This window comes from Schistocerca gregaria, chromosome 1, assembly GCF_023897955.1.
Source record: "Schistocerca gregaria isolate iqSchGreg1 chromosome 1, iqSchGreg1.2, whole genome shotgun sequence".
In the NCBI taxonomy this organism is placed as follows: Eukaryota; Metazoa; Arthropoda; class Insecta; order Orthoptera; family Acrididae; genus Schistocerca; species Schistocerca gregaria.
Genome location: NC_064920.1, coordinates 702836119 through 702861082, shown reverse-complemented (window position 1 = coordinate 702861082; position 24964 = coordinate 702836119). Strand labels below are relative to the sequence as shown.

General features: G+C 38.6%; 1 protein-coding gene across 4 annotated transcripts in view; it reads left to right on the top strand.

Annotated features, from left to right (window-relative positions):
• LOC126365643 (SWI/SNF complex subunit SMARCC2) overlaps positions 1-24964 on the top strand; it is an 81064-nt gene that overhangs the window by 42326 nt on the left and 13774 nt on the right. The window contains exons 8-13 of one of the 4 annotated variants that reach the window (XM_050008164.1): positions 836-963; positions 4413-4540; positions 4645-4671; positions 6289-6615; positions 6709-6920; positions 10339-10559. In XM_050008164.1, the coding sequence (XP_049864121.1) occupies positions 836-963; positions 4413-4540; positions 4645-4671; positions 6289-6615; positions 6709-6920; positions 10339-10559 (1043 nt within the window). Of the gene's footprint in view, positions 1-835; positions 964-4409; positions 4541-4644; positions 4672-6288; positions 6616-6708; positions 6921-10338; positions 10560-24964 lie in introns of all 4 variants that reach the window. The other 3 variants (XM_050008163.1, XM_050008165.1, XM_050008166.1) reach the window with 3 other exon arrangements.

The window sequence follows — 24964 nt, the reverse complement described above, 5'->3', positions numbered from 1 at the left end:
TGACGGATATGGGACCGTAGATTCAGAGATTTTTTGAACTGTAGTTTGCTTTGGAATACCTATGACTTGAACATTCGTCCACATTTTCAGGATCATACATTTCTGTCCACTGCTGCCCATTATTTCTTTTGGCCTCTGGTTTTATGAAAGGACTGATGTTCATGGTATGTTAACCTTTCTCATCTAGACCAATGCTTTTACCATCTTAAATTTGCTTGAAGCTAAATTGCATTTGAGAAGTAAAAGTAAAGGATAAAAAGCTTGTCTGTGGGGTTTATTATTAGCAAGGAGCTAGTGGGCAGTTTGATTTGTCTCAACATTTACATAATTTTTTTCCTTATTGTTGATGTATTCGTATGATCATCTGTCAGAGCCCTGTTTCTACTGAATTTAAATTATTTACATACTGAATGCACTTTTTACCATTTCTGCATCTCTTTATCCATAGATATTTCTGCATCTCTTTATCCATAGATACTTATCAGGTTTTGATGATAATCAGCATTTTGTGTTGCAGTTCTCACTTGACCATTGACTTCTCAATGACCTCTAGTGGCTAGTGGTGCAGGGTGTTGTGGTAGGCTTAGACTTGATTCTTGGAGACTGACACAGATTTTTCTGTGTTGGTAAGAATTGGAACAGGACCCACTCAGCCTTATGTGGCCAAATAAGGAACTGGTCCAATAAATAAGCAGCAGTGTTGATATGCAAGCCACTGAAGTACCATCAAACCAGATTTCTTCCATTTGACACTCTTTGTCACAGATGATATTGGGAAGATCATGAAGAATTGCCAGTTGTTGTATTGTAACTGAGTGAGATGTTTGTTTTGCAGTGGTCGTAGTCCAGCTGTTGGCATAAGTAAGAAGCACAAAAGTGAAGAGGAGGCAGATGACCTGACCAAAGAGATGGAGGAACCACCTGCAGAGCCCAGCATTCAAGAAGTTACTGTTCCAAAACAAGGTATATTTCTCCATTAGGCAGCTTTCAGCTTCATTTGCAGTATATTAGACTTTATTTCTTGTTGATATACCGTATTTACTCGAATCTAAGCCGCACTTTTTTTCTGGTTTTTGTAATCCAAAAAACCGCCTGCGGCTTAGAATCGAGTACAAAGCAATCGGAAGTTCTGAAAAATGTTGGGGGGTGCCGCCACAACTAACTTCTGCCGTCGAATATATGTAGCGCTACACAGGCATGCTTTGTAGGCACAAAGGTAAATACTGGCACCAAAGCCTCTGCATCAGTAAATAAATTTAAAAAAAAAGATGGAAGACGAGCTTTTTTCCTCTGCCCTGAGTTTCGACCACTGCATTTTGGTACATTAGCCAACGAAGTAAATACAAATTCCATATTGTTTACCTTCGAATGTAGCAGCATTTCAATGTACTACGAAAATCCGATTGGTAAGACTGTTTGGGATGTTTGTCAATATGGCCAACTCTACGTTCTGAATTTTTTCCTACCTGTGAGAAGAGATGGTTGCAAATAGAAACTTTTATGAGTTGTGATTCACATGCAGTGTTCTCTTCACCATAAGAATAACATGAATATGAACATTTTGCCATGTATTGTTTCGTGTTTGCTGCTATCTCATTTAAATCCTGTTTGCGTAATAAACTACGAAACTAGAGTGAGATAACAGCAAACGCTGAAGAAAGTACATATTATGTCATGTTTATATTCGTCTTATTCTTATGCCTAATAGTGATACAGTCAGAAATGAAGCACGGCAGTTGACTAGCTTTTTAAATTTAAGATGACTAATTTCTGTGCAGAATGTAATGTGCTAAAGAGGCGCCTGCAAAGATTTTCAAACAGAAAATTTTTCGCTAAACTCTCGTTCAGAACATCATCTATCATACGCAGTCTATTATTTGGTTCTTGTTGATCATTATCAAAGAAAGCAGCAGTGTAAAGTAACAACAAATAGCAGTCTCTTGCCATTGTTTCGCTAATGAGACAATTCCCCCCCCCCCCCCTCTCTCTCTCTCTCTCTCTCTCTCTCTCTCTCTCTCTCTCCTCTCTCTCTCTCTCTCTCTCTCTCTCTCTCTCTCTCTCTCTCTCTCTCAAGTGGAGGCAGCGCGCACAAAAGCAAGCCATGCCGCGAGCGGCGACAAGCCGTAAACACACACTATCAGAATGCGACGAACAATGCATGACATAGTACAGTAATGCATTTTCAGCTTAGAGTGACGTAAACACCTATAACAAAGAAAACAGCGCTTATCAGATCAAAGAAATATAAGCTATCAATTCAAACCAGACGAAGCACGTGAAAAAGGAAGGGTACCCGTATAAATACGGACGGAGTGCCTGATGCATAGCAGTGGCTACCTGGTAAACCTTAACATCTAAGCTTACGACTCGAACCGAACTACTGTAGCTGTATCATCATTCATTTGACCTAAATTGTGTCTCATATTACAATGGACCAACTTTGTTTCGATTTGGAGATTTGGCCTACAACTTTTCTGCCCCCCTTGAATTTCGAGTCTCAAATTTCAGGTACGGCTTAGATTCGGGAACATTTTTTTTCTTGATTTAGAGTCTCATTTGTCAGGTGTTGCTTAGATTCGAGTGCGGCTTAGATTCGAGTAAATATGGTACTTCCTATACTTTTTTAGTTATGCAAACTGTACCACTCCTCCCCCTTTTTTTCTAAGACTTTTTTGGGTGTAAGCCATAAAATAAAAGCTTGTTGAAAAATGGAGGTTTTTAAGCATTTCTGGCACATTCATACAATTTAATTGCAAATAAAATATTTGAATGTCACTAAGTAGGTTTCATATTTGTACTGGTATTGCAATAATGTGATGGTCACATGTGTTTGTTTCATAAGGTATTAAGATAAGATTGTGAACTGAGAGATAAAATTAAGAAGGAATTTTCTTGACTAGTCAGTGAAACAGCAACACTCGGAGAATCCATGAAATGTTTTTGCAGTTACAAATATGGATAACCATCAGCTATATGATGGAATGATAACACTGAAATTTGTGCTAGACTGAGACTTGAACCTGGATTTCCCATTTACCGTGAGCAATCACAAGCAATCACCTTACCATTTGGCTACCCAACCATGACTCACAGCCAGACCCAAACTTCCACTTGTCATCGACAATGTGTCTACAACCTGTACTTGTACATCCATTATGTATATTCCCACATGTGGAGACATTTTACTTGAAGGTCGCTTGCCCACTGTTCGCATATTTATCCGTTGACATCAGGCAAGCAACTTTGAAGTAAAATGTCTCTCCAGTTGGGAAAATGCATAAAGGATTTACGAGTACAAGTTGTTACACATGTTTGATGACATCTGGACATTCGGGTCTGGCCGGAAAGTTTAAATGACTGGGTAGCCAAATGGTAAGATGACTGGGTGTGATAAGCAGGAAATCCGGGTTCAAGTCCAGATCAGGCACAAATTTTCAGTGTCATCATTCCATTAAACAGCTGATGGTTACCCATATTTGTAACTACAAATGCATTTCGTGTATTTCATAACAGCTGCCGTTGCAAGCATGTTCAAAGGAACATTGCATCATTATTCGGAATAACACAGGCACTGCAATATTGTATCTGGAGAATCCATTCTAAATTTTTATCTTTCGGAAACAATAGTTCCTTTATAGAGGTCAAAGGTAAGACAAAGGAAGGAAAAGTATTCAGAAAGCAGCCTTGAAAAGAGAAGATGAAGTTAGCCCCCCCCCCCCCCCCAAAAAAAAAAAAAAAAAAAAAGATGAAATGGTTCTGAGTGAACCTTCACTTTTTTCTTCTTGTCTTGTTTTCTTACATTTGTCATATGTTGCCTTCCTGTTGGTGTGGAAATTGGTGACCTTTTCTGTAATGTTTTTACCAGCACAGTTGCAGTTTTCCTCTTTGTAAAAGTGATAGCTTGTTCTTTGTAGTCTTTTATTAGTTGTACATTAAAATAAAGGCCAGTTGGCTAGAAAATATGACTTTCAGCACTATAATCTTATGCTTGCACAGTATCATGTGCCTCCTTGTGCAAATAACCAAATCTCCAGATACACTTTTCCTTTCGCTTTATGAAAGTTTGAATGACTGAAAATTCGACAACCGTAAATGTGAAACCTGTCAGTAATTCTGTCTCTCTGTGTAATGTGAATCAAACTTTGATTCTTTTTTGTTAGTGGGGCCTCTAATTAGAAATCCATTCAAAGTCATCATAAATTCAAGAGGCAAAAAAGTTCAGATAAATTTAAGTGCATGGAAAATCGTGGAAACTGTGATTTGTGCGTGCGTGGGTGAGTGCATGCATGCTTATGTGTGCTTACACCCTCGTACTAACATTATAGTTACTCTAGTTACATAATCTACTTATTACAAAGATAAATTACTTAATGTAGCACAACTAACATTTGTAAAAAAATTTCCATCAGTAGGCTCCTCTTCCAAGAAAGACAATGATCTACAGCCTATTAAAGGTGGTACAGTCACAGATTTGGACGAAGAAACAGATAATAAAGGTGAAGATAGTCAAACTGGCAAAAACTCTGAAAGCAATACACAGGTATGTGTAGTGCAGTGAAACGCTACAAATGAATATTGCTAATTAGTTTTATAAGTGTTTTGCTGCATTAAATTATTAATCTTTTGTATTTCCTTGTCCAATAGCAGTTGCCAGCTACAGAGGTTTGTCAGGTGTGTAGTTGTAACTTGATTTAAAAACTGTCATTTGTGGCTGTCAGTCTTCATCGTAAATAGTTGTAGTGTATTGAATATATTTTCTCTCATTTCGGTATGTCCAATCATTTCAGTAGTTGGGCATGAGCTTTAGAAAGTATTTTGATGATCTTTTGTAATCCATTGAGAACCAGTTATTAAAGTTATTCTTTTATTCTTGATTTTATGTAATTAATTGGTTGTACAATATGAGTACAGTGAGTCTTTTTCCTGATTTCGTCACAGTTTTATCCAATTAGTTTTTCTGTAGTAGTTTTATGATTTTTTGTGCCATGAAAAGACTGAGAAATTCAGTTCGATACATAATTTTCTATTTTATTTTATTGTGAGTCTCTATAAAACACAGAGAGAGCCAAAAAGGACTTCACAACTTCGGGATGATACAGAAATTTATTGAGATAACTTACAGCATTGGTAGATGTGTCTTTTGTAGCAAATGACCTCAAGTTCAAGTCATGAAGTGCGTCAGTACCCCATTGAGCCACCAGGAACACCAGCTTACTGCATATTTAAAATGGCTGCTTTCACTGGTGTAGAGCATGCTTGCTGTGTGTTATGATTTCCTGCAACTAGCTCTGCAACAATGCAGCAAATGTTTGGCATAAATTTTGCATTGAATACTCTAAAGAGCTTCCAGGCAGGCCTGCAATTTACTCCTGGCATAAGAACTTCGTGGTGATGGGTTGTTCTCTGTGACATGATGTCACAAGGTCACCCATGTGTTGATGATTACGTCGAACAAATTAGGGAGGGATTTGGCTGCAGTCCACAAAAATCAATGCAACATACGTTTCGCAAGACTGGCATTCCTCGAAAGACTGTTTGTGATTACTGCATAGACATTTACACTTGAAAGCATACAGAGTCACATCATGGAAGTTTGGAGGTTTTCTTGATAATTGCTTCCCAGGTTGGTGGACTGGCCGTAAAGGGCAGTCGCGTGCTCACTTTGCTGGCCAGACTTAACACCACTGGATTTCTTTCTCCGGGGTTTCGTTAAAGACTGTGTGTATGTTCCTCTCCTACCAAACAGTTTAGCCAACCTCAAAAATTGAATCTACACTGCCATTGTACAAGTTGTGCCCAATTTGCTGCAGCGAGTGTGGGAAGAAATTAATTACTGGTGGGATGTTTGCTACATCACAAATGGCAAGTTACACTGAACCAAAATGACATTTGTCCTTTTATGTGAAACTTAAGGTTGTTTGCTGCAAAATGAAACATCTGCTGATTCTGTAAGCTATCTGAATAAATTTACATTATAATTCAAAAGTTGTGAAGTCCTTTTTGAGGCGCCCTTTCTAATTTCATTTAGCTTGCATTTTCTTGCTTACAGCTGTAGGAAATGGGTAGTGGAATGTGTGTAAGTCAGTAGTTTTAAAAAGAATGTTGCAGCTTTGAAAGATACATTACAGAATTAAAAAGAAAAAAACATTCAGCAAGTCTTGTAGTTAATAAATTATTCATTACATTTTATGTTGAAGGTTTTTAGTATAGATCTTTCTTTTTATTTACTTTTTGTATGAAAATTATTTTTAAAATACAATTTAATATAAAGTTATCTGTCTTTTCCAGGATTTTGCATCAAAAGATGATGGCCAAGAAGACAATGTCACTGAGCAGACACACCATATAATCATTCCAAGTTACTCAGCATGGTTTGATTATAATTCTATTCACACAGTTGAAAAGCGTGCATTACCTGAATTTTTCAATGGAAAGAATAAATCTAAGACTCCAGAAATCTACCTAGCATACAGAAACTTCATGATTGATACATACCGATTAAATCCAACAGAGTATATTACCAGCACTGCTTGTAGGAGAAATCTAGCAGGCGATGTGTGTGCAATAATGCGAGTGCATGCTTTCCTAGAACAGTGGGGGCTTATTAATTACCAGGTAAAAAAGTTATTATTTTGTTGTTGTTGTGCAAAATGTTTGTTGCCAGTGCTTGCAAGCTATTGGAATGGATACAATAATTTTAAATTGCAGGTTGATTCGGACAGCCGCCCGACTCCCATGGGACCACCGCCAACTTCACACTTTCATGTTCTGTCAGATACTCCATCTGGACTTCAGCCAATAAATCCTCCAAAGACTCCTCAACCGTCTGCTGCCAAAACTCTTCTGGATCTTGATAAAAAAGATGGAGTTAAGAAAGTGGAAGTTGATCCTGGTTCTAACTTTGGGCTTAAGCTTGACCAGTAAGCACAAATTACTTATATACATTCCTTTTGTGAAAGCAGGTTCAGTATTAAAATTGCTCAACAATGGTAATTTTGGAACAGGTGCTGGTGTATAAAAAAATAGAACAAAGAAGTCAGCAGCTGTGGCTTCAGTTGCTAGTTAACTTATATGTTAGACTTGCAACATTATGTGGGCAGATAAAACCTTTGTCAAAGATGTATAAGCCAGGTAGTTTCTAAAGACACTGAATGGAACATAATCCATTGGTTGTATTGTGCCATGAAGAATTATACCTTCTACAGGCAAAATGCCAAATGCTAATTTGTGATAGCCTTATGCATATCAAGAGTTTCCTTCTTGTGCTGGGGATTTATCTTGGTACAGAGGTCCTCAAACTTCAGAAAGATGAAAACGTGCCTAGCAAAGAATTCAGTCAGCTTAACCTTTTACGCGGACTGCTGTGTTTTTATCTAATTTGGCTTCCGCTGAGTCAGTTTTCTTCCAGTGCCAGATAGCAGACTTTCTTTCGACATCACAGTTCAGCTTCTTCCAGTGCTCAAAGTTCTGTAAATGTAGATATAGTCACAATTCTTAGCTGTTGAAGTTAGTATGTGGCATACTCAGAGCAACAAACTTCCATGTGCTTAGTGTTTTCGGAAACTGTGTTGTAGACTGTATTAATGGAGATGGAAAAATTGTGCCAAGTGAAAGATATTTCACTGTCTGCTGTGCTCACATTGTCAGTGTTCACAGGCAGGCTATTGGTTTTGACTTTGTGAGGTTCATTGTGATGTAGCAGATTCGTTATGTCTTTGTGACCACCATGGAAGTTTTTGTAACCATTAAGTAACTTTAGTTGTCGATGCACTGTGACTGTTTTCCTTGAATGGCCACTAACTTCTATTCCACAGTGATCAAAAGCCGTAACAATCTTTGTAGGTCATTTATGAGCAGGTTTTGCTCTACACCAGCTGTGTCTTGTACTGCTCTGTGTCAACAAGTATGTGCTTGCAGGTACATGTGGACATTTACAATATAAAAACTGGTCATATGGCGTGCTTCCGTTAGTTTTGTAACATGCATTATATTATTAATGTAATGGTTAAGGAACCCCTCCCTCAATCCCTATCTCCCTCCCTCCCTCCCTCCCTGACCCCCTCCCCCTCCCCCTCAGGGACTTCTGACTTCATCCCAGGGTGGTTTTTGTGAAGACCATTCCAATACTGATAATCTGGTTTACCTAGAGTCCACCATCCAAAAAGCTTTAACCTGCAGAATTAGGACACCACGTGGCGACACCACAACCCCGCTACCTTACACAAGTGCGGTCTCCAGGGTCTGCTCCTGCTTCTTACCCAGAACTTATTGTACCACCGTACTTTCCGGGTTTGAGTTGGTGCTTTCCACAGTACTCCCATATCCAAGAGAATGGAGTCTCACAGGATCCTGTACTGACTGAGTCTCACAGGATCCTGTACTGACTGTCCCTCTCTTTCTAGTAGCCATCAATGGTCTAGCAGCAGCTGTTGGGTCCTCAGTATCACTTTCATTGTATGATGACGATTTTTGCCTCTCCTGTTGCTCGTCTTGTGCAGGCGTCACTGAATGTCGACTGCAATGTCAGGTCCTTTTGTCTGAACTCCAGTTGTTTCCTCTACTTTCCTCCGGGCCCACTCACATACACCTCCATGATGCATCCTTCGGCCACAGCTTTGTCTTGATCTGTCATAAGATCCGAAAGACTTGGTTTGTCCTGAGGCCCTCTGCTAACAATTTTTCTCCGTTGTCCTAGGTTTCAGAAGTAGCCGATAGTGATGGCTTGATGGTTGCTGATCATGTAGGCTTTGCTGATACTCAGGTGGGACATGCTGAACTGTGCTCCTTACTGGATGGTTGGTTGTAGTGTTGTCACTGTGGCCTTGGTAGTCCTCTCTCGTGCTCTGATCATATCCATTCCTTCACTGTTGAGTCCTTTCTCATCTGTAGTGACTCCTTGAGTAGTTTGCAAGCTCTCGATCTGTGTTACTCTCACTATCCCTTGGTCATGGCTGTCCAGGATTCCCGGCATGTTCTTGAACAATGTGGACGCTCAGTGACCTTTATCTCTACCCTGGGCCACACATTGGAATCCTGGGAAATGAACTCACTGATAGCCTGGCCAAACTGGCTACCAGTAAGTTGACTCTTGACATCATTATTCGGAAACAGACTTCAGGTTGGTATCACACAAGTTTTAGGGAGCTGGGGTATGGAACAGCTTGCTTTGACTTCACCAAACTAACAACAGGTGATATAAAGGAGACTATGAATCTGTGAGGGGCATTCTCCATGCATGCCTCTCACAAAGACTCTACCACCCTTTGCTATCTCTGCATCAGCCATATTTGGCTGTTTCCTGGTCACCTCCTCTGTTGCGAGGACCCACCTCACTGTAGTTGTGGTTCCTGTTTGATGGTGGTCCATATTTTGTGTGTCTCTCCCAACCTAGCCACACTGTTGTGAGCCCTTCATCTCCCTGACTTACTACCCCTGGTGTTAGGAGATGATGGCTCAATGGCTGACTTAGTTCTGTGTTTTATTCGTGACTTAGTTTTATGTCATATGTATTTAAGAGAAGGCCACTTAACCTTATTGGCCCACTGAGGAGTGGGCAGAACATTCTGTTGCTTCCTATGCCCAGACCGGGTTGTGGCTGACTGAGCTTGGTGCTCCCTCACCCTACCTGCTCTGCTGCTACCCCCCCCCCCCCCCTCCCACCTGCTTGGTCTGTCTGACTTGTTTGGCTTTTGTCTATCTTTGCTTCTGTTGCACTGTCTGTGTTGCTAGTTTTCCTAGGCAGTCTCTCAGTGGGCTACCTCTGGTAGGTGGTGGTGGGGTGGGGGGGATGAGGTCCTGCATTGCATTCTGCTTTCGGGGGTTCTGGCTGCTTCCTAGATGGGGCATCTCACCTGCCTTTCTTCCTATGACCCCCTTTCATCTTTTTCGTCCCTTAACTAGCTTTCGTTGATCTTTGTTAGACCTTTGGTTTTTCTTGCTTGGATTTTGCACAGTAGGCCGTTTCTGCTGTACAGTCTTGTAGACCTGCCTGTTTGAGGAAAAAGGGACTGATGACCTAGTAGTTTGATCCTTGTAATCAACCAACCAACCAACCAACATGTAAGAGAACTTTTGGAACTTTGACCCATGAGTGACCTGTTTACCTTTATATTGTGTGTTATGAAGTTGTTCTTGTTTTTCCTTGTTATGAATAATACTTGCAACAAACACAGATTGGGAAGTAAAACTCTTTGCCATATAGGTTTATGTATATTTTAAATTATGAAATCCTAATTGTAATTTGTGCTATATTTACTGATATATTTCAAATATTCAAAATATGTAATTGAATGCAAGTGGATGGCACACAAACTGGAGTGAAATGTTTGGTACGTTTAGGTATGCCAGGAAGCCAGCTGTCCTCAGAAATAAAACTGCAGCTAGCATGACTAGAGAATGGAATGAGCAAGAAACATTGTTGCTTTTAGAAGGGCTTGAACTTTATAAGGATGATTGGAATAAAGTATGTGAACACGTTGGGAGCAGAACACAGGATGAATGCATTTTGCATTTCTTAAGACTTCCAATAGAAGATCCATACCTTGAGGATCATGAAGCAGGTGAGCTCTCTCTCCTTGTAAGATAATGACTTACTTAAGCACCATTAGTTTACTCTAGTGCTCAGGAAATGAAAGATTGTGATTCCTGGTACACAAAGAAGTAAAATAAGCCTTAAGTTTATACACTGGGAGTCTTTCATCACAGTGTTGTTTTTGAAAAATCCCGTCCCTCCCACCCTCTGTAAATCAGTGATGTGTTAGAAAGTCCTGCATGTGGTATAGAATGGAATGAGACTTCTTTTTAATGGTTGATAACCAGATGTTTTGTTGATTTCTTGAGCTGCATAATAATATTTGATAACGACACCATGTAATTTCATATGTTCCACATCACGATGATATATATCAAATACTATTTTCTTGGTGGTTCCGTGCTGTCTTGTCTCATCATCCAACTCATCATTTATCGTGTTAACCTCACTCACCGTGCAAAAAGTTACCAACCGCCCAGCACACAATGCAAAAGCCACTGTCATTGGAAGTGCACTTTTTACCTAACTCATGAATCACTAGTGGCTAAAAACTAGCTGGCATGTCTCATTTCACAATGCAAGGCATACATATTCTGCTGCTCCCCAGTATCCGTAATGTGCTAGGTGTGAGATTTGTTACGGAAAAATATGCTCAAATACTTTGAGTTCAAAGTAGACATCAAAGGAAAAGTCAAGACCTGCAGAATTACATGCATAACAAGATCCATAGAATCAAAGAAATAGTAAACTATATCCTACACCAATAAATAAAACAAATCAGTACTTAGAAGAACACACAATTTATGTGAGACATATTTATGTGTATTTCTGAAGAAAAATGGACCACACGTTATAAATAGATATGGTACAAGATGATATTGAAGCAGTTACAGGTAAGGGGATATTTAGGAAAAATAGATCTGTTTGACACGGCAGAGTTAGAAGTAATTTTGCCAAAGTCAAAGAAAATGATTGTTCATGCTGTAGAGAAGATACAGTTAAGTGAGCCTGCCCATCAAGCTCAGAAACTGTCACCTGTTTGCCATATGTCTGAAAAGGTATCAGTATCTGAGTTAACACCTTCTTAAAAAACATAGTGTAGAAAGATAAACATTTACTGACATTTTTCAATTTTAATGCAGCTTATAAAGTATTTGGTGAAATAATAAGAGAAAAGCTCCAAAATATCTTGGATGTCATTTATATTTGAGGAAGAAATGAGCTTTTGAAAACGATGGTGTCACAGTTATGACATTTACAGTAAAACATAGTTAATACAAAAAAAGAGATACTTTCATTTGAAGATTTATCTAACAAGACACACTTCAAACTTTTTGGATGTCCACTGTCAATCCTACCTGGTAAGATTTATATACCGTTCAGCTGTACACCAGAAGAGATTGGACAATCGTAGTGTATGCTCCCTCTTTAGTAGATTTGTACCATCTTCTAAGTGTTCTACTAATAAAACAAAGATTTTGGTTCACTACAACATTTTCTGTGTGATTTTACCAATTTAAGGTGGTCATAATTGTAAGTCTTAAGTATTTAGTTGAATTGACAACCTTTAAATTTGTGTGGTTTAATATGTAATCAAAATTTAATGGAGTTTTTTGAGTATTCGTCTGGGGGGGATCTATCACTTCTATTGTTTAGAGTCAGTTGCCACTTGTAGCTCTATGCTGATATCCCAAATCACTTAAAAAACATATTGACCGAGCGCTTACTTTGGCAGTCGACCCATGTCAAGGAACAGCCACCTGGTGTTGACAGCGCCACACCTGTACTTATGGCATCAACCACTAGATGGCATTCCCTTCGGTGACATTTGTAAGACATTTCCCTGATGGCAGTGGCCCCTAGTTGCTTCCCACCGGCTGGTGGCTGTGAAGTACAGCTGTTTCTGACATAGCTTCACTATGGGATCGAGTCTTTTTGCCGAGTGTGTGCAAGTACATTAACTGAGGAAAGAGCAGATGGACAAGACCTGAAATAAAAATGTTCAAATTTCCCATCGAAGATGAAGAAAGGTTATGGTAGTGGATTTTGAATTCAGATGAATGAATGTACTAGTTACCATAGTGACCGCCACGAAAACAGGGCTTCAAGGTCATCTCGCCATCTTACAGCATTGGCAGTTCTTTTATAGTGAGAGTTTCAAATGTTCATAAAAATTTAAAAAAGAATATTGGGCAACCCTATATTTAGTCTAGAATATATGGAGTACTTCCCAAAAGAAAATTCTCACGAGCTGCTAGGAAAGAAAAAAAAATGGAAACTAAATGTCACAAGAAATTTTGAAGGAAAATAATTTTTTACTTCCACCTGTGATAGTAACAGAATCACTAATGTAATTGGACTGGAGGGGCTGACAGGAACATCCTCAAAGTTTACAGATGTATATGCTGTATCGCTTATTTCGGAAACATAAAAGTATTCTGAGATAAAAAATAAAATAAGAGGTGTGAAACTGTGCTGACTGCGCAACGAAAAATTTAGTCGCTGATGAATTTTCATTTTGTGGGACTGCAAAGGAACGTCCCATGAGAAAGTTGTTAAGAAAAGTACAAAATTATTTTTGGTAACATTTCAGACATTATTATTGTATCATACCACGTGCAGAGGCAAATTACTTCCGTGATATTCCATGCGCAGCAGCGCGTGAGTCATCGTATGCTGTCGCCAAGAGTTTTGTTCTGACTACTCTCTTTAATATGACCGAGAATATTCCCTGCTCCCTGAAAATATTTTTCTGGCCGCTAATACATATCCTTCGTCATTGCATTCGTCACTCAGAACACCAGTATAAGCTACGCAAAAGTAATTGTACTTATTTTGAAGCCAATATTTTCACTGAAGTCGAGCAAAATATTTGTTCAAAAGGTTTTGTGAAACCCAACTTTTTTGTAAATTTTCTGTAAGCGTATTATTCTCAGCATGCAATACATGCTTGGTACACAAAAACCTCGTTCTTACTACTGCAATGTCCGTGTCTTGTGTTACAAATTTCGTCCATCATTACAGTTTCTTAATTTAAAACCAAGTGGGCGGAGAAGACAATGCGTTGAAGTGACTGGCCAGAATAATCAGTTTTATCACAGACGTTACCCTGTATTTCTCTAGCTATCTGATAGTATACTCTGTCATACTAAAGTAATAGAATTCTACGTTCTAGCTTTTTGTAAAAGTTGTGAAATATAGATTTCTATGCTCTTCTTGGAGAATCAGAATAGGTGCTGGGGCTGTTCTGATGTTACTGCACTGTTTATATATACAGTCAATACAGAAGCACCACAATATTTTGTCATTTACTATGAAACGGCCAATAAATCCTCCTATGAAAAAAAGGAGTTAAATTTTGAATGACCAAGTAAACCAACTGCAGTAAGATTATATCTGAATGTAAAGAAATTTGATACAGGTTTTTAGGAAAAACTGTTGTTAATTAATGCAAAATTTACAATCTTATTTTAATTGACAGTTACTGTCGAGTAAACTAATCGCCACCAATTGTGAGACGGCGCTTACCTAAACTGAAGGATCTTCTGGCTCCGTGTCTTCAGATTCACTGTCACTTGTTTCAGCCAGGTGCATCATCACAGATTCCACTATGGTGTCTCTTAAGTGCTGGTTCAAAAAATTAGTTCCTTGCAATGCTTCTGTGTGTTTTACACACCTCTCCCAGTCCTGCTGAATAACGTTATCAAGATCTTCGTGTGTTAGCTTCTCAACATCAGCAAGTTTGAAAGCAGTATTTCTTTTTGCTACTTCTCACTTTACTTTGGTCCATATCAACAATGGGATTATACTGGAAGTGATACAGCGGTAGACATACCACTTAGTGTCCCATTTCGTTTGCCAGTTCATCTAATTCATAAGTCTTTCTGGCACCTACGATTTCTTCCTTAGACAGGTGTTCAGCCTTTGTTTCATTGACTGATAATGAAACATTCTTTTTCTTTAACCCCTCCATAATATCTGCTTTGCTCCAATTTGAATGTGGAAGCTTTTCAATCTGAATGGAGTGGTAACTGGCGTTGCCCATCATGATAATTGACCCTTCTTCCAGCACAGACAACAGTCGAATAAACCAGTTCTTAAAAACTTCTCCATTCATTTCCGAATGCTAATCAGATTGGCAAGAACTTTTCCCACCACGAAAAACAAGTTTGGCCTCTGTCATGAAGCCTGTGGTTAATGAAAGAGCGTGAACGATAATTAATCAGCCCCTCAACCGGTAGGCACTTTCAAACTGCCGTTTCCTTTGGAGTCTTGCCATATATACTTATTGGTGTGGTTCTGTGAAACCAAGTTTCATCCAAGTACACTACAGGCCAGGTGTCTTCAGCATACAAGAAGTGCATTGTACGCAAAAACGTCACTCTTGCTGCTGCAATGTCTCTGCACCCCATTAAGAATTTCTGTCCGTCATTACACTTCTTGATTCGAAACCAAGGGAGCGGAGAAGACAAAGAACGGAGGTCTCTGAGCCCAAGTAATTAATTTTTACACTGAGGTCAGTCTGTCTTTTTTTAGCCATTGGATACTCTCGTCTGTCGTAATATCTAAGTACAGTTCTGCGCACAAGCTCTTTGTTAAAATTGTCAAAGTCAGTTGATTTCCGTTCATGTTCATATCCCTTTCTTGGAGAATCGTAAAATCCATTCATGCCTGGAGATTTTGCTAATGAGACAGATTTGCTAATACAGCCTACAGTTGACCTGGAGACACCACACACTTTAGTAGTAAGTTTATGAATTTGTGCAAAATTTGAGTTAGTCTCTGCTTCTTCATTGTCGGCCAGATCAGTAAAAAACTTGAGTACATTCAATATGATAATTTTCAATTGCTTACGAATGTCTTTCTGCCCTTTATGCACACCGATTGGAGATGTACTACAAGTAGGCTGTTGCTCCTGCATTGTTATTCACCACTGAACACATGTCAAAGCACATTTCTAAAGACAGTAAGACACTGAGATCAGACGTGAGCACTCGATATAGCGTGGTAACACTGAGCTTTCAGCTGCTGTGACCTACCGCACTGATAATGGTACCTACATGGCAACAAAGCTGAGAGGCGGGCGAATCACAGCCCACAGTCCCTGCTGGCAGCAGGCAACAGCCGTGACCTATAGGACTCTACTTTTCTGCCAGCCATTCTAGTGAGAACTAATAAGAGCCCCAAGCACTCGATACTGTCCAAATTTTAAAACTTACATGTTGGTACAGTGCAGCGACAGCACTCTTCCAAAGAAGCCACATGATACTTTTAAATGAAATTATTGTTGCCATTTTATGTTTATTTATTTATTTCACTTTTACAATTTCGGGTGTAGAGCCATTTTCAAGTGCAAGGTAACTGAAACCTATAAAACATGTATAAAAGGGCAAGGCATAATGTGATAATATTTCATTAACAACACAATTTACGGAGCAATACTTAGTTGTGACCTTGTACTTGAAAGTAAGTCCACATGTGAAATCGCAATGTAAAATAAATGAATAGTAAAAACTTAAGTCTAATTGGGGCAATGATTTCATTTAAAAAGCATATAATGGCTGTAGTCCTCAGCTAAGTAAAAATCATCATATTATTTCATTTCCGCATTCTAAAGCCTGGTCATACAAAAGCAAGTGCTAGTGAACATGAGTAAACTAGTGTAACACCTCATTTACTATGCAGCAAATTGAAGTGAACACTGGTAAAAGAGCATTCAGATTATTTGCCGGTGATTACCACCGTTTGTTTGACCTGTGAACAAGCATTTACACAGGAGGGAACAACAAGCATTTCGATAGGAGAGAACATGAGAGGATGAGCATAGCGTACCAACTCTACTAAACACAGCATACTTAAGAGTTCCATACCTCAGTCAGTAAAATGGGATCCTTGTAGGGTGAGCTGCTTCATCAACGTAATCAAAAGATATGACTATTTAGGTCACATATTTTGATATTCGCAAATTCGCTCATCAAATTGGATTTTCTCATTTTAAGAGTACTGAAGGAGCGATCGGTTTTATTCATTAAAAAAAAAAAAAAATCTCCACAGCATAGATCGCATAAAATATTTCCTTATTTACAGTTCTACAGATTTTTAAGGTATGTAAGTGCACAGTTCTTAACATCCAGTTTTTGTAATGCCAAACTAAAACTTTTATCTCAGATATTACATCTTAACTCATGTTAAGTGAGACATTCCATTTAGATGCCCTTTGTTACAGACTGGAAAATGACAGCAAAGTCTTTCAGAATTGGTTGTCTTAAATAAAGAAACGTTTTATGTGATTGAGCCTGTCGAAGGCTTTTGTCTCTCATCAAAACCGACAGGGTACTTCCTGTTGGCGTAGAATCATGAAATTTGGCAAGAAGTAAGGTTTCACAGTAAAAGTAAAGAAAAAATCTGAAAATTATTATTTGTAATTACATCACACAAAAAATATTTATTTTGTCATTTGTTAACTGACTTCAAACTTGAAACTAAAGAAATCACTACTTCTGCATTCAGGCTGACTGGGTTGCAATGGTTCAAGTCAAACATCAGGCACGGAATGATTTTATTATTCATATGAAGTGTTTTGGAATTTATCCATCATGAGACATCAAGAGGCAATTATTGCATGTAGCTAAGGTGGTGTAAGTTCTGTGTGAAACAAACATTCACAGACTAATGTGCAATAATCATTCATGGATGTCTGATGATGGGTAAATTCTAAAACGTGTCATATGACCAGTAAATTAATTCCCTGCCTGATATTTGACTTTTACTATTACAACCTAGTCAGCCTGATGGAGAACTGCTTATTATACTAATGGTTGCCTGCCTCTTCCATGACTTTGTCACATTTATATTATTGAAATTAAAATACTGTTGAAAATCTTGGAATCCCTGTGCCCAATATCTTGCCAGTATTAATTTCAGTAACAGGCAAAAATGGTCACAATTCTTGAATCTTGGAATAGATGAACTGTCTATATACATAATAAAATTTGTATGGAACTGTCAGTGCATGCTCAGCCTTACCCACACCTGACCTTTTTTTAAATCCTCACATATGTTTCACAAGATAACAGCATTAGTTACAGCGTCAATGTAAGTCAGTGTTGCCACAGGTTCTGTAAATCAGGGAATTTCACACACATCAGGGAAATGAAAAAAAAAATAAAATAAAAAAACTGGAAAAATCTTGTTTTTGTCTCAGTAGATGAAATGGTTTGTTTACTGAGGTGTCATGCGTCATTGTTGGCAAGATGCAGCTGAGTACGTGAACTACTTCCCTACTCCCTCATTACTACTGCTTCTCTCCTTCCTACCACTCCTCTCAGCTTGTGGTCAGTGCTACCACCATTTTTTACCACTAGCCTAGCAGCTGCCGACAAGAGGCAGATAGGAATAAGTGATTTGTTTGGATCTGATTCTCAGAGACTGTAGAAGCAGCGGCCGGAGATGGCGGTCATGTGTGCATGATTGTGTCTGAGTGATTGTATGGATGTGTGTGTGCTCACATTTTCTGAAAAAAGCTGTGGCTGAAAATTAAGTTGTGAGACTGTTAATTGTCTTTTCTACATGCCCCTCTGCAGCTCAACAATCATCTTTGTGGTGACTTGCTACCTGTTCTCATTACTATTGGTTCTTAGAGTATTTGAACAAGTTATTTGTTGCATGGATTGATGACTGTGGTCTCATTTCATCAACATGTTGTCTTTGGCTCATGAATAGCTGGTCACATGAGTGGATTTCCACATCAGGCCAAAACAGCAGGCTGTTTCTGTGGGTATCTGTAATGGATCATGCCTGCTGATCTGAAGACATTCGATTTCCACTAATGTGCAGGTCCTGCTTGTCGGATCTAGTCTCCCCAATCTCCTTGCTGGCCAGGCCTGTTAGTGTGTGGTGTAAAGCAGTAGGTTTTTATGGTTTATCCATGGACCCAGGACAGTGATGCTCATCTGCATGCCAGAGACCATGGGTGATGAATTTCAGGAATTGTGATTGCCTCATCACAAGAATGTTGTACAGTGTGGCATTTTATAGACACTTTATTCGTTCAAGCACATTTTTGAACTTCAAAAGTAGTTAATATGTTATAAAGTACGGACGCTAAGAAGAAGGAAATTGTGTCAGTCGCTGACAGTTTGTACACTATGTACTCATAGATTTCTCAAAATAAAAATCACAACGTACCTGTAAAATAACAGATATAACACAGTGGGTAATAACCAGCAGTAATTAACATAGTAGAACCAACATTTATTGCAGTCAGTTACAGTGTAGGTTTACACAAATCTTCCCCACATTATACCCTTCTTTCAAGAGACCTACTTTTTTCTGAGGTTATTTCTGAAGTCACTGAAGGTATTTTAAATCTGTCTTGTGACTCCAAGGGAATCCATATTTTTGTCACCAAAGGTTTTTTTTTTAATGAAATAGAATAACATCAGTAGTCTAAATGGAAAAACATATACCATTTGGCTTGCTTTCTCCATCTAAAAATAGTTCATTACAAAAGATGCTGATATTAGTAAATAATATTCTTGCTCATATCAGGAAACATCATCTGCTTGCAAGGTTTTGTTAGATATTTCCTCTTCTGCACTATTGTTTGTTGTACTGTAGCTGCAAAGACAAACATTCAACTTACTTTTTAACTTATCCTTGAGATGTCAAAATTTGACAGGGAAAAATAGTAAAAATTATATGGAAATTGGGGAAATATCAGTGACTTTCACTCAGGGAAACTTGTGCCAACTCTGTAAAAAAGAGATACTGAATAAGATCATTGTGCCTGCTGGTTTTGAAAAAGGAAACGGAAAGAAGTAAGAAAATAAGTATGTAGGTGTCTGAATTTTTATGTAATCGTGAAATGTATCAAGGTACACTTGAAACCTGAATTGCAGTTCCAGCCTTCTTTAACATTACTCCAGAACTTTGCATAAGTCAGTTGATGCCTTTCCCTGGTTCATCAATATGCTTGAGGAAGAAATTTAAGAGCAGAGCATGAATTACAAATGGTCACCATAAAGGTGTAGGCACACAAAAGAACAAAAGACACTAGCGCCTAAGTGGAGAGGACTCGAGCTTCCTTTGATGGTATTTCGCAAAAAAGACGGACAAGTAGGTGAACATGAGCAAACACAGCAAATGTGTACTGAACACGACCAGATGTTTTTTCACACTCGTCCACCGTTATTAACACCACCCTCTGTGGAAGCCAGGCCCAAGTGAGCAGTTCGTTAGTGCTCTGTGCCATTCTATCATATTACTTGCTGTCTGTTTCTCTATGCATAACACAGTAGTGAATGGAAGAGAACAGAGAATGAGAATGTCATCACACAACCACTTGCAAACATTGAGATTACGCATTTGCTAGTAAGTTGTTTCTTGTTGTTGAAAAGCTAAGCAAAGGGAAAACAAGATTAGAAACAGGATTTGTTTCTCACTTATGAAGGAAATAATGTCACGTAAACTAAGAGATTTAAATCTTTTTAACATTTTAAAAAACGTCAGAGGCACTGTGGATAATGAGTGAACAATGGACCAAACATGATTGGAATGTCTCCTCTCACTCCTGCCAAATGTTTGCACATGAGATAACGCAGTTTGCCTTGATGTTTGTTCACTTAGTATTAACCAGGCTTAAGATATCCTTGGAATAGAGTCAACATTGACAGAATTTAAGGACTGAAATATAATGCAGAAATTATGTAATGATATTGAAATCTAAGAGTTTAATTTAGTCCATGAAATCTTGAAAATAAAGAGTTCTGCTAGCAAATACTTGGTAACAGGTTTATTTGTATGAAGCTAATGCTGCTTGAGCTACCAAAGTTATTAATGAAATATAAGTATATGCTTCACATTTTCTGAGAGACTGTTATGAGGGTTGTTTGACAAGTCTAATAAATTTCCGTGAAAGAATGGAACATTTTGTTGCACCTTCATGGGTGGTAAGCTTAATTATTCCAAGGATAGTATAAAGAATTTCAACAATTTACAGCGTACAATTCATTATTGACAATCGTCAAAATTGATTAATATGTCAATTTTGATAGAAAACTGAGGAAATAGTGTTTCGTGTGGTTATTATACAGTTTCATTAGATGTGTTGGACACTTGTACAAATGAAAGCAGAATTGGATGAAGTTGATGCAGGTTCTGCACTGTCTTGAAGACAATTTACTTTTGGATTAATGAATTTAAACATGGTCAGACAAGCGTCAAAGACAAAGCACGCTCCGGCTGTCTTAGTGAGTTCACCAGAAGGGAAAACAATGACAAAATCTGTGAAATAGTAATGTGCAAAACCGCAGAACAAAAATTTGATACTGTGCTGTGACTAGCTATCTCAGTTGAGCAAGTGTATAATATCCTGCAAGGAGAATTTGCTATGAGGAAGTTGTGTGCGAGATGGGTGCTGCAATTGCTCATGGTCGACAAAAAGTGCATCTGGCACAACATTTCAGCACAATGTATAACAACATTTAATAATAATTTTTAAGACTTTTTGCACCAATTTGTGACTGTTGGTGAAACCTGGATCCATCATTACACACCGAATCAAAACGGCGGCCAGCTGGTAACATGACCACTAATTCTTCTTTTTTTCCCCACCCTTTCCCCCAAGGAATTATCCCCTCATCAGTTACTTGGAAAGAGGCAGAACCATGACTGGACCCTATTATACTTCATTGCCAGATTGTTTGAAACTTATGTTGGCTGAGAAAAGACCAAGATTGGCACGCAGTAAATGCTCTACACCATAATAATGCACCATCCCACACATCAGCAGTAACAATGGCGAAAGTACATGAATTTGGCTTTGAACTGTTTCCTCATCCACCATATTCACCAGATTTAGACCCAAGTGACTTCTTCCTGTTACCTAATTTGATACTTTGGCTTGCTGGGAAGAAATTTTCATCAAATGAGGATTTTAAATCACGTTGCTCAATACAAATTATATTACAGTTTCAGAACTATGTTCAAAGAGAAGTTTCATAAAACTCTCTCAAAACTGAAAGTACCATAATATGTGTCATTTGTTTATATTGTGTTGAAGTGACAAACACAAAATCTGTACACTGCCCTAATCTATTTCATTGTCTTTCCTTTGTCACTCTCCCCCATTTAACTCTAAGGAGGTAACATGTTAAATCTATGTTTGTGACAAAAGTAGACATACTGACAGTATATTTAAGATGTTTACAGTCTCACAATTATTTTCTTTAATAGCAGTCTTGAAGATATAGTTGTTCAGTCCATAGACAAAATGATATCCGGTTACAGCTAATTGTAGTTATATGCAAAATGTGGTTGTGGGTAAGAATGGCTACAGAAATACTTACGAAGGAAACCAAAACTGTTTCATATGCTTGTTTAATGTCTCAGTGTAAAAAATATATTATTGTAGTTCAGCTAACCCCTATATATCCATTGTGGAAAGTAGAGGGCTATATCCAAAGAGTCAGGACATGATACCCAGTGGTACCCAGTTTCTATTTACTACAGAAACTGTGCTGAAATCATTTAGTTGATTATCGGTTGTAATGAGCCTTCAACACATGTTATTCATCATTTACATTTGTGTTTGGTGCAGGGAAATCACTGTGTTTTTTGTCCGTTATCATTTTAACGTCAGGCTGGAGCAGTCAGATAAAAACAGTAAATAGAACATTAGTGGATGTCTGTGTTCTTCTGTCATTGACACTTATTGTGTAGCACTGCAGCTCCTCCTGTATTTGGAGAAATTTATTGTTATTGTTACTAACGTGTGGTAAACAGGAATCAGAGAGGATAGCTATGATTGTATTGGCAAGTGATTAATAAAAGAAAAGAGCAAAGCAGGAAACACAATGCAATGGTGCAATATGTGTTTAATTAGTCAGTAAATAAACCGATTAAATGGAAAAAGTTGAGAATAATGAGAAAGGTTTCTAGTGCCGTATCTACATAGAATAACGAAAGCTAATCTGCGACCTTCAACTGCAATTGGCTACAGGTCGAATGCACTCAGTGGGCAGGACACCATACTTCACGATCAAAACAGGTCAATGAGCAATGTAGTGTCATGTGCGACATCTGTTGTTCGAGAAAAAAACTATTTGTGCAGTTGCCTGCACCGCCATAAGGATGGTCAATCTGATTATTCTGTGATCTGTGATGATATTATGTCTAAATCATGAGGAAACACTGTGTTGGTGTCAGTTCATGTTTTATGGTAGGGGTGGAGTTTGTTCATTAACAATATACTCCATTACACACTATTCGTAAAACTGCATGTATGTATTCTCTCTCTCTCTCTCTCTCTCTCTCTCTCTCTCTCTCTCTCTCTCTCTCTCTCTCTGTGCGTGTGCGTGCGTGTGTGGTGGTGATGAGAGAAGGGAGAGGGTGAAACCCACTGCCAGCACATAGCCTACCCCTTGTCAATAACTCCAAGGGGGCCGCCAAGCTTAATGTCCCCATCCAACAGATAGATCAACATCAACAGTGTCAAATGCCATCACTTCATGAGACACTGCAGAGAGGTTTGGTATTTAAACCAGGACATTGACACAAAGTCTGATGGTCACAAACCTTACACCACAACCTCTCTCCCTTTGACAGCCAAATATGGACAGTGAAAACTTGTTCCACCACCGGGGTTTGCACTGGCTCACCCCTGGGTTGACTGCCACCTAACAAGCTTTTTTTAGCAATATTGGCCACAGAGGCAGGTTAGTAGGGGCAGAATGTGAACTAAAGATGGATTATAAATGGAAAATAAAATGAAATTTGGGAAGACATATGCAGTTAAGGAGCAGAAGGGAAGGGAAAAAGTGAAGAGGAAGTAAAGGGGAGAGAGTAATGGAGGGAAGGAGAAAAAATAACAATAAATGAGTAAATAATAAATATCATTTTAACAGTTGTCATAGGGCTGGTCTGTTATCAGAGGTTAAGTTCAAGAAGGGGATGTGATGAGAGGATATGCTGGAGAGCAGAGTTTCATCTCCAGAATTCCAAATTACCTGTGTGGTGAAGCAGTTATGCTGCAGAGCATGCTCAGTAGCTGGATACTGGAAAGCACCAAGACAATTGATTCTTCTTTGTACATTTGAGTGTGTCCATTTATAGAAAATCGTACAGTGAACCAGTTACCTGGTAAAGAACAGTAGTTTCACATGTGCACTACCTTTAATGTTGTTGTTCTTGCAAGCAGAGGGACTGGTCTGTGGTAGGGGTTGAGTGTGAGAGTAAGATTTTATAGTTGGAATGCTTACAATGTAAAAGAACTTTGCGGTATGGATGGTGGTCTGGGAATATTACATAATTTGGTATTAGATGATCACAATTCAGGACTTTGCCTGAAAAAGTTATAGCTGCAGTAAAGGTTTTGTTGTTCACTATAGGTTTGTTTGATGGGTGGCTGTTTGGTTGCGAGCCTCAATGAGATTGAAGTCAATATCTGAGGTGGTAGCTTTGGTTTTGGATAGAGGTCAAATGAATTTCATGTGGAAAAATGAATTAAACTTTTGCAGAAATTTAGTGAGTTCTTTGCTACTGTGAGTCCATACTGCAAATATATCATCATTAAATCTGCACCAAGTTGGGGCACAGATTCTGACAATTGAGCAGTACCTCTTCCGTACGACATGCTAAAGGTTAACGTAAGACAGGATTATACATGTTCACTTAGCTGATCCACTGTATTTGCCATCAAAGAAGAAGAGCTTATGGTTAAGGATGAAGTTCACTAGTGTGGTAGTGAACAAGTGACATGTTTTTGGGATTTTCAGTTGGTTACAGGGAGAGCTTATGGTTAAGGATGAAGTTCACTAGTGTGATAGTGAACAAGTGGCACATTTTTTGGGATTTTCAGTTGGTTACAGGGGTACACAGTGTTTAAGGGATTAAAGGTCCTATGTAAATGAGATGGTGATGTTACATCAGTAGATCCAAGGAGGCTGGGTGGGAAATAGATTTGAAACACATCGGAAAATGAATAGTACCTTTTATGCATTATGGGAAGCTCTGCATGATAGATTGGAGGTGCAGGTCTCTCAGAGCTGAGTTATGTCAAATTAGAGCTTTGCAGTCTGCTATAAGAGACAGTTGTAAAGAGCATGCCACTATTAGAATTTTATGCAGCTCAGTCTGGATGGAGGGCATAGTCACGAGGAACAGTTTTATATGTTAATGTGTCCAAGAATGAAGAATTGTCCAGTGTCAAATGCCATGTTAGTGGAGTTTTTGCCCTAGGGGCCATGATAATAGTTTAGTCTGACTTCATATCGTGGATGCCCTGGGTTTAAGTAGGACTATGGTTTGAGGTTTCAGAGATATTTTATTGTAAGAATTGAAGGAGGTGGTGCTGCAAGTGGAGAATTTCTGCAGTACCAAGAGAAGCTGCTTTTGGATGAGGGTATATCGATCCTCTCGGATTTTAGGATGGAA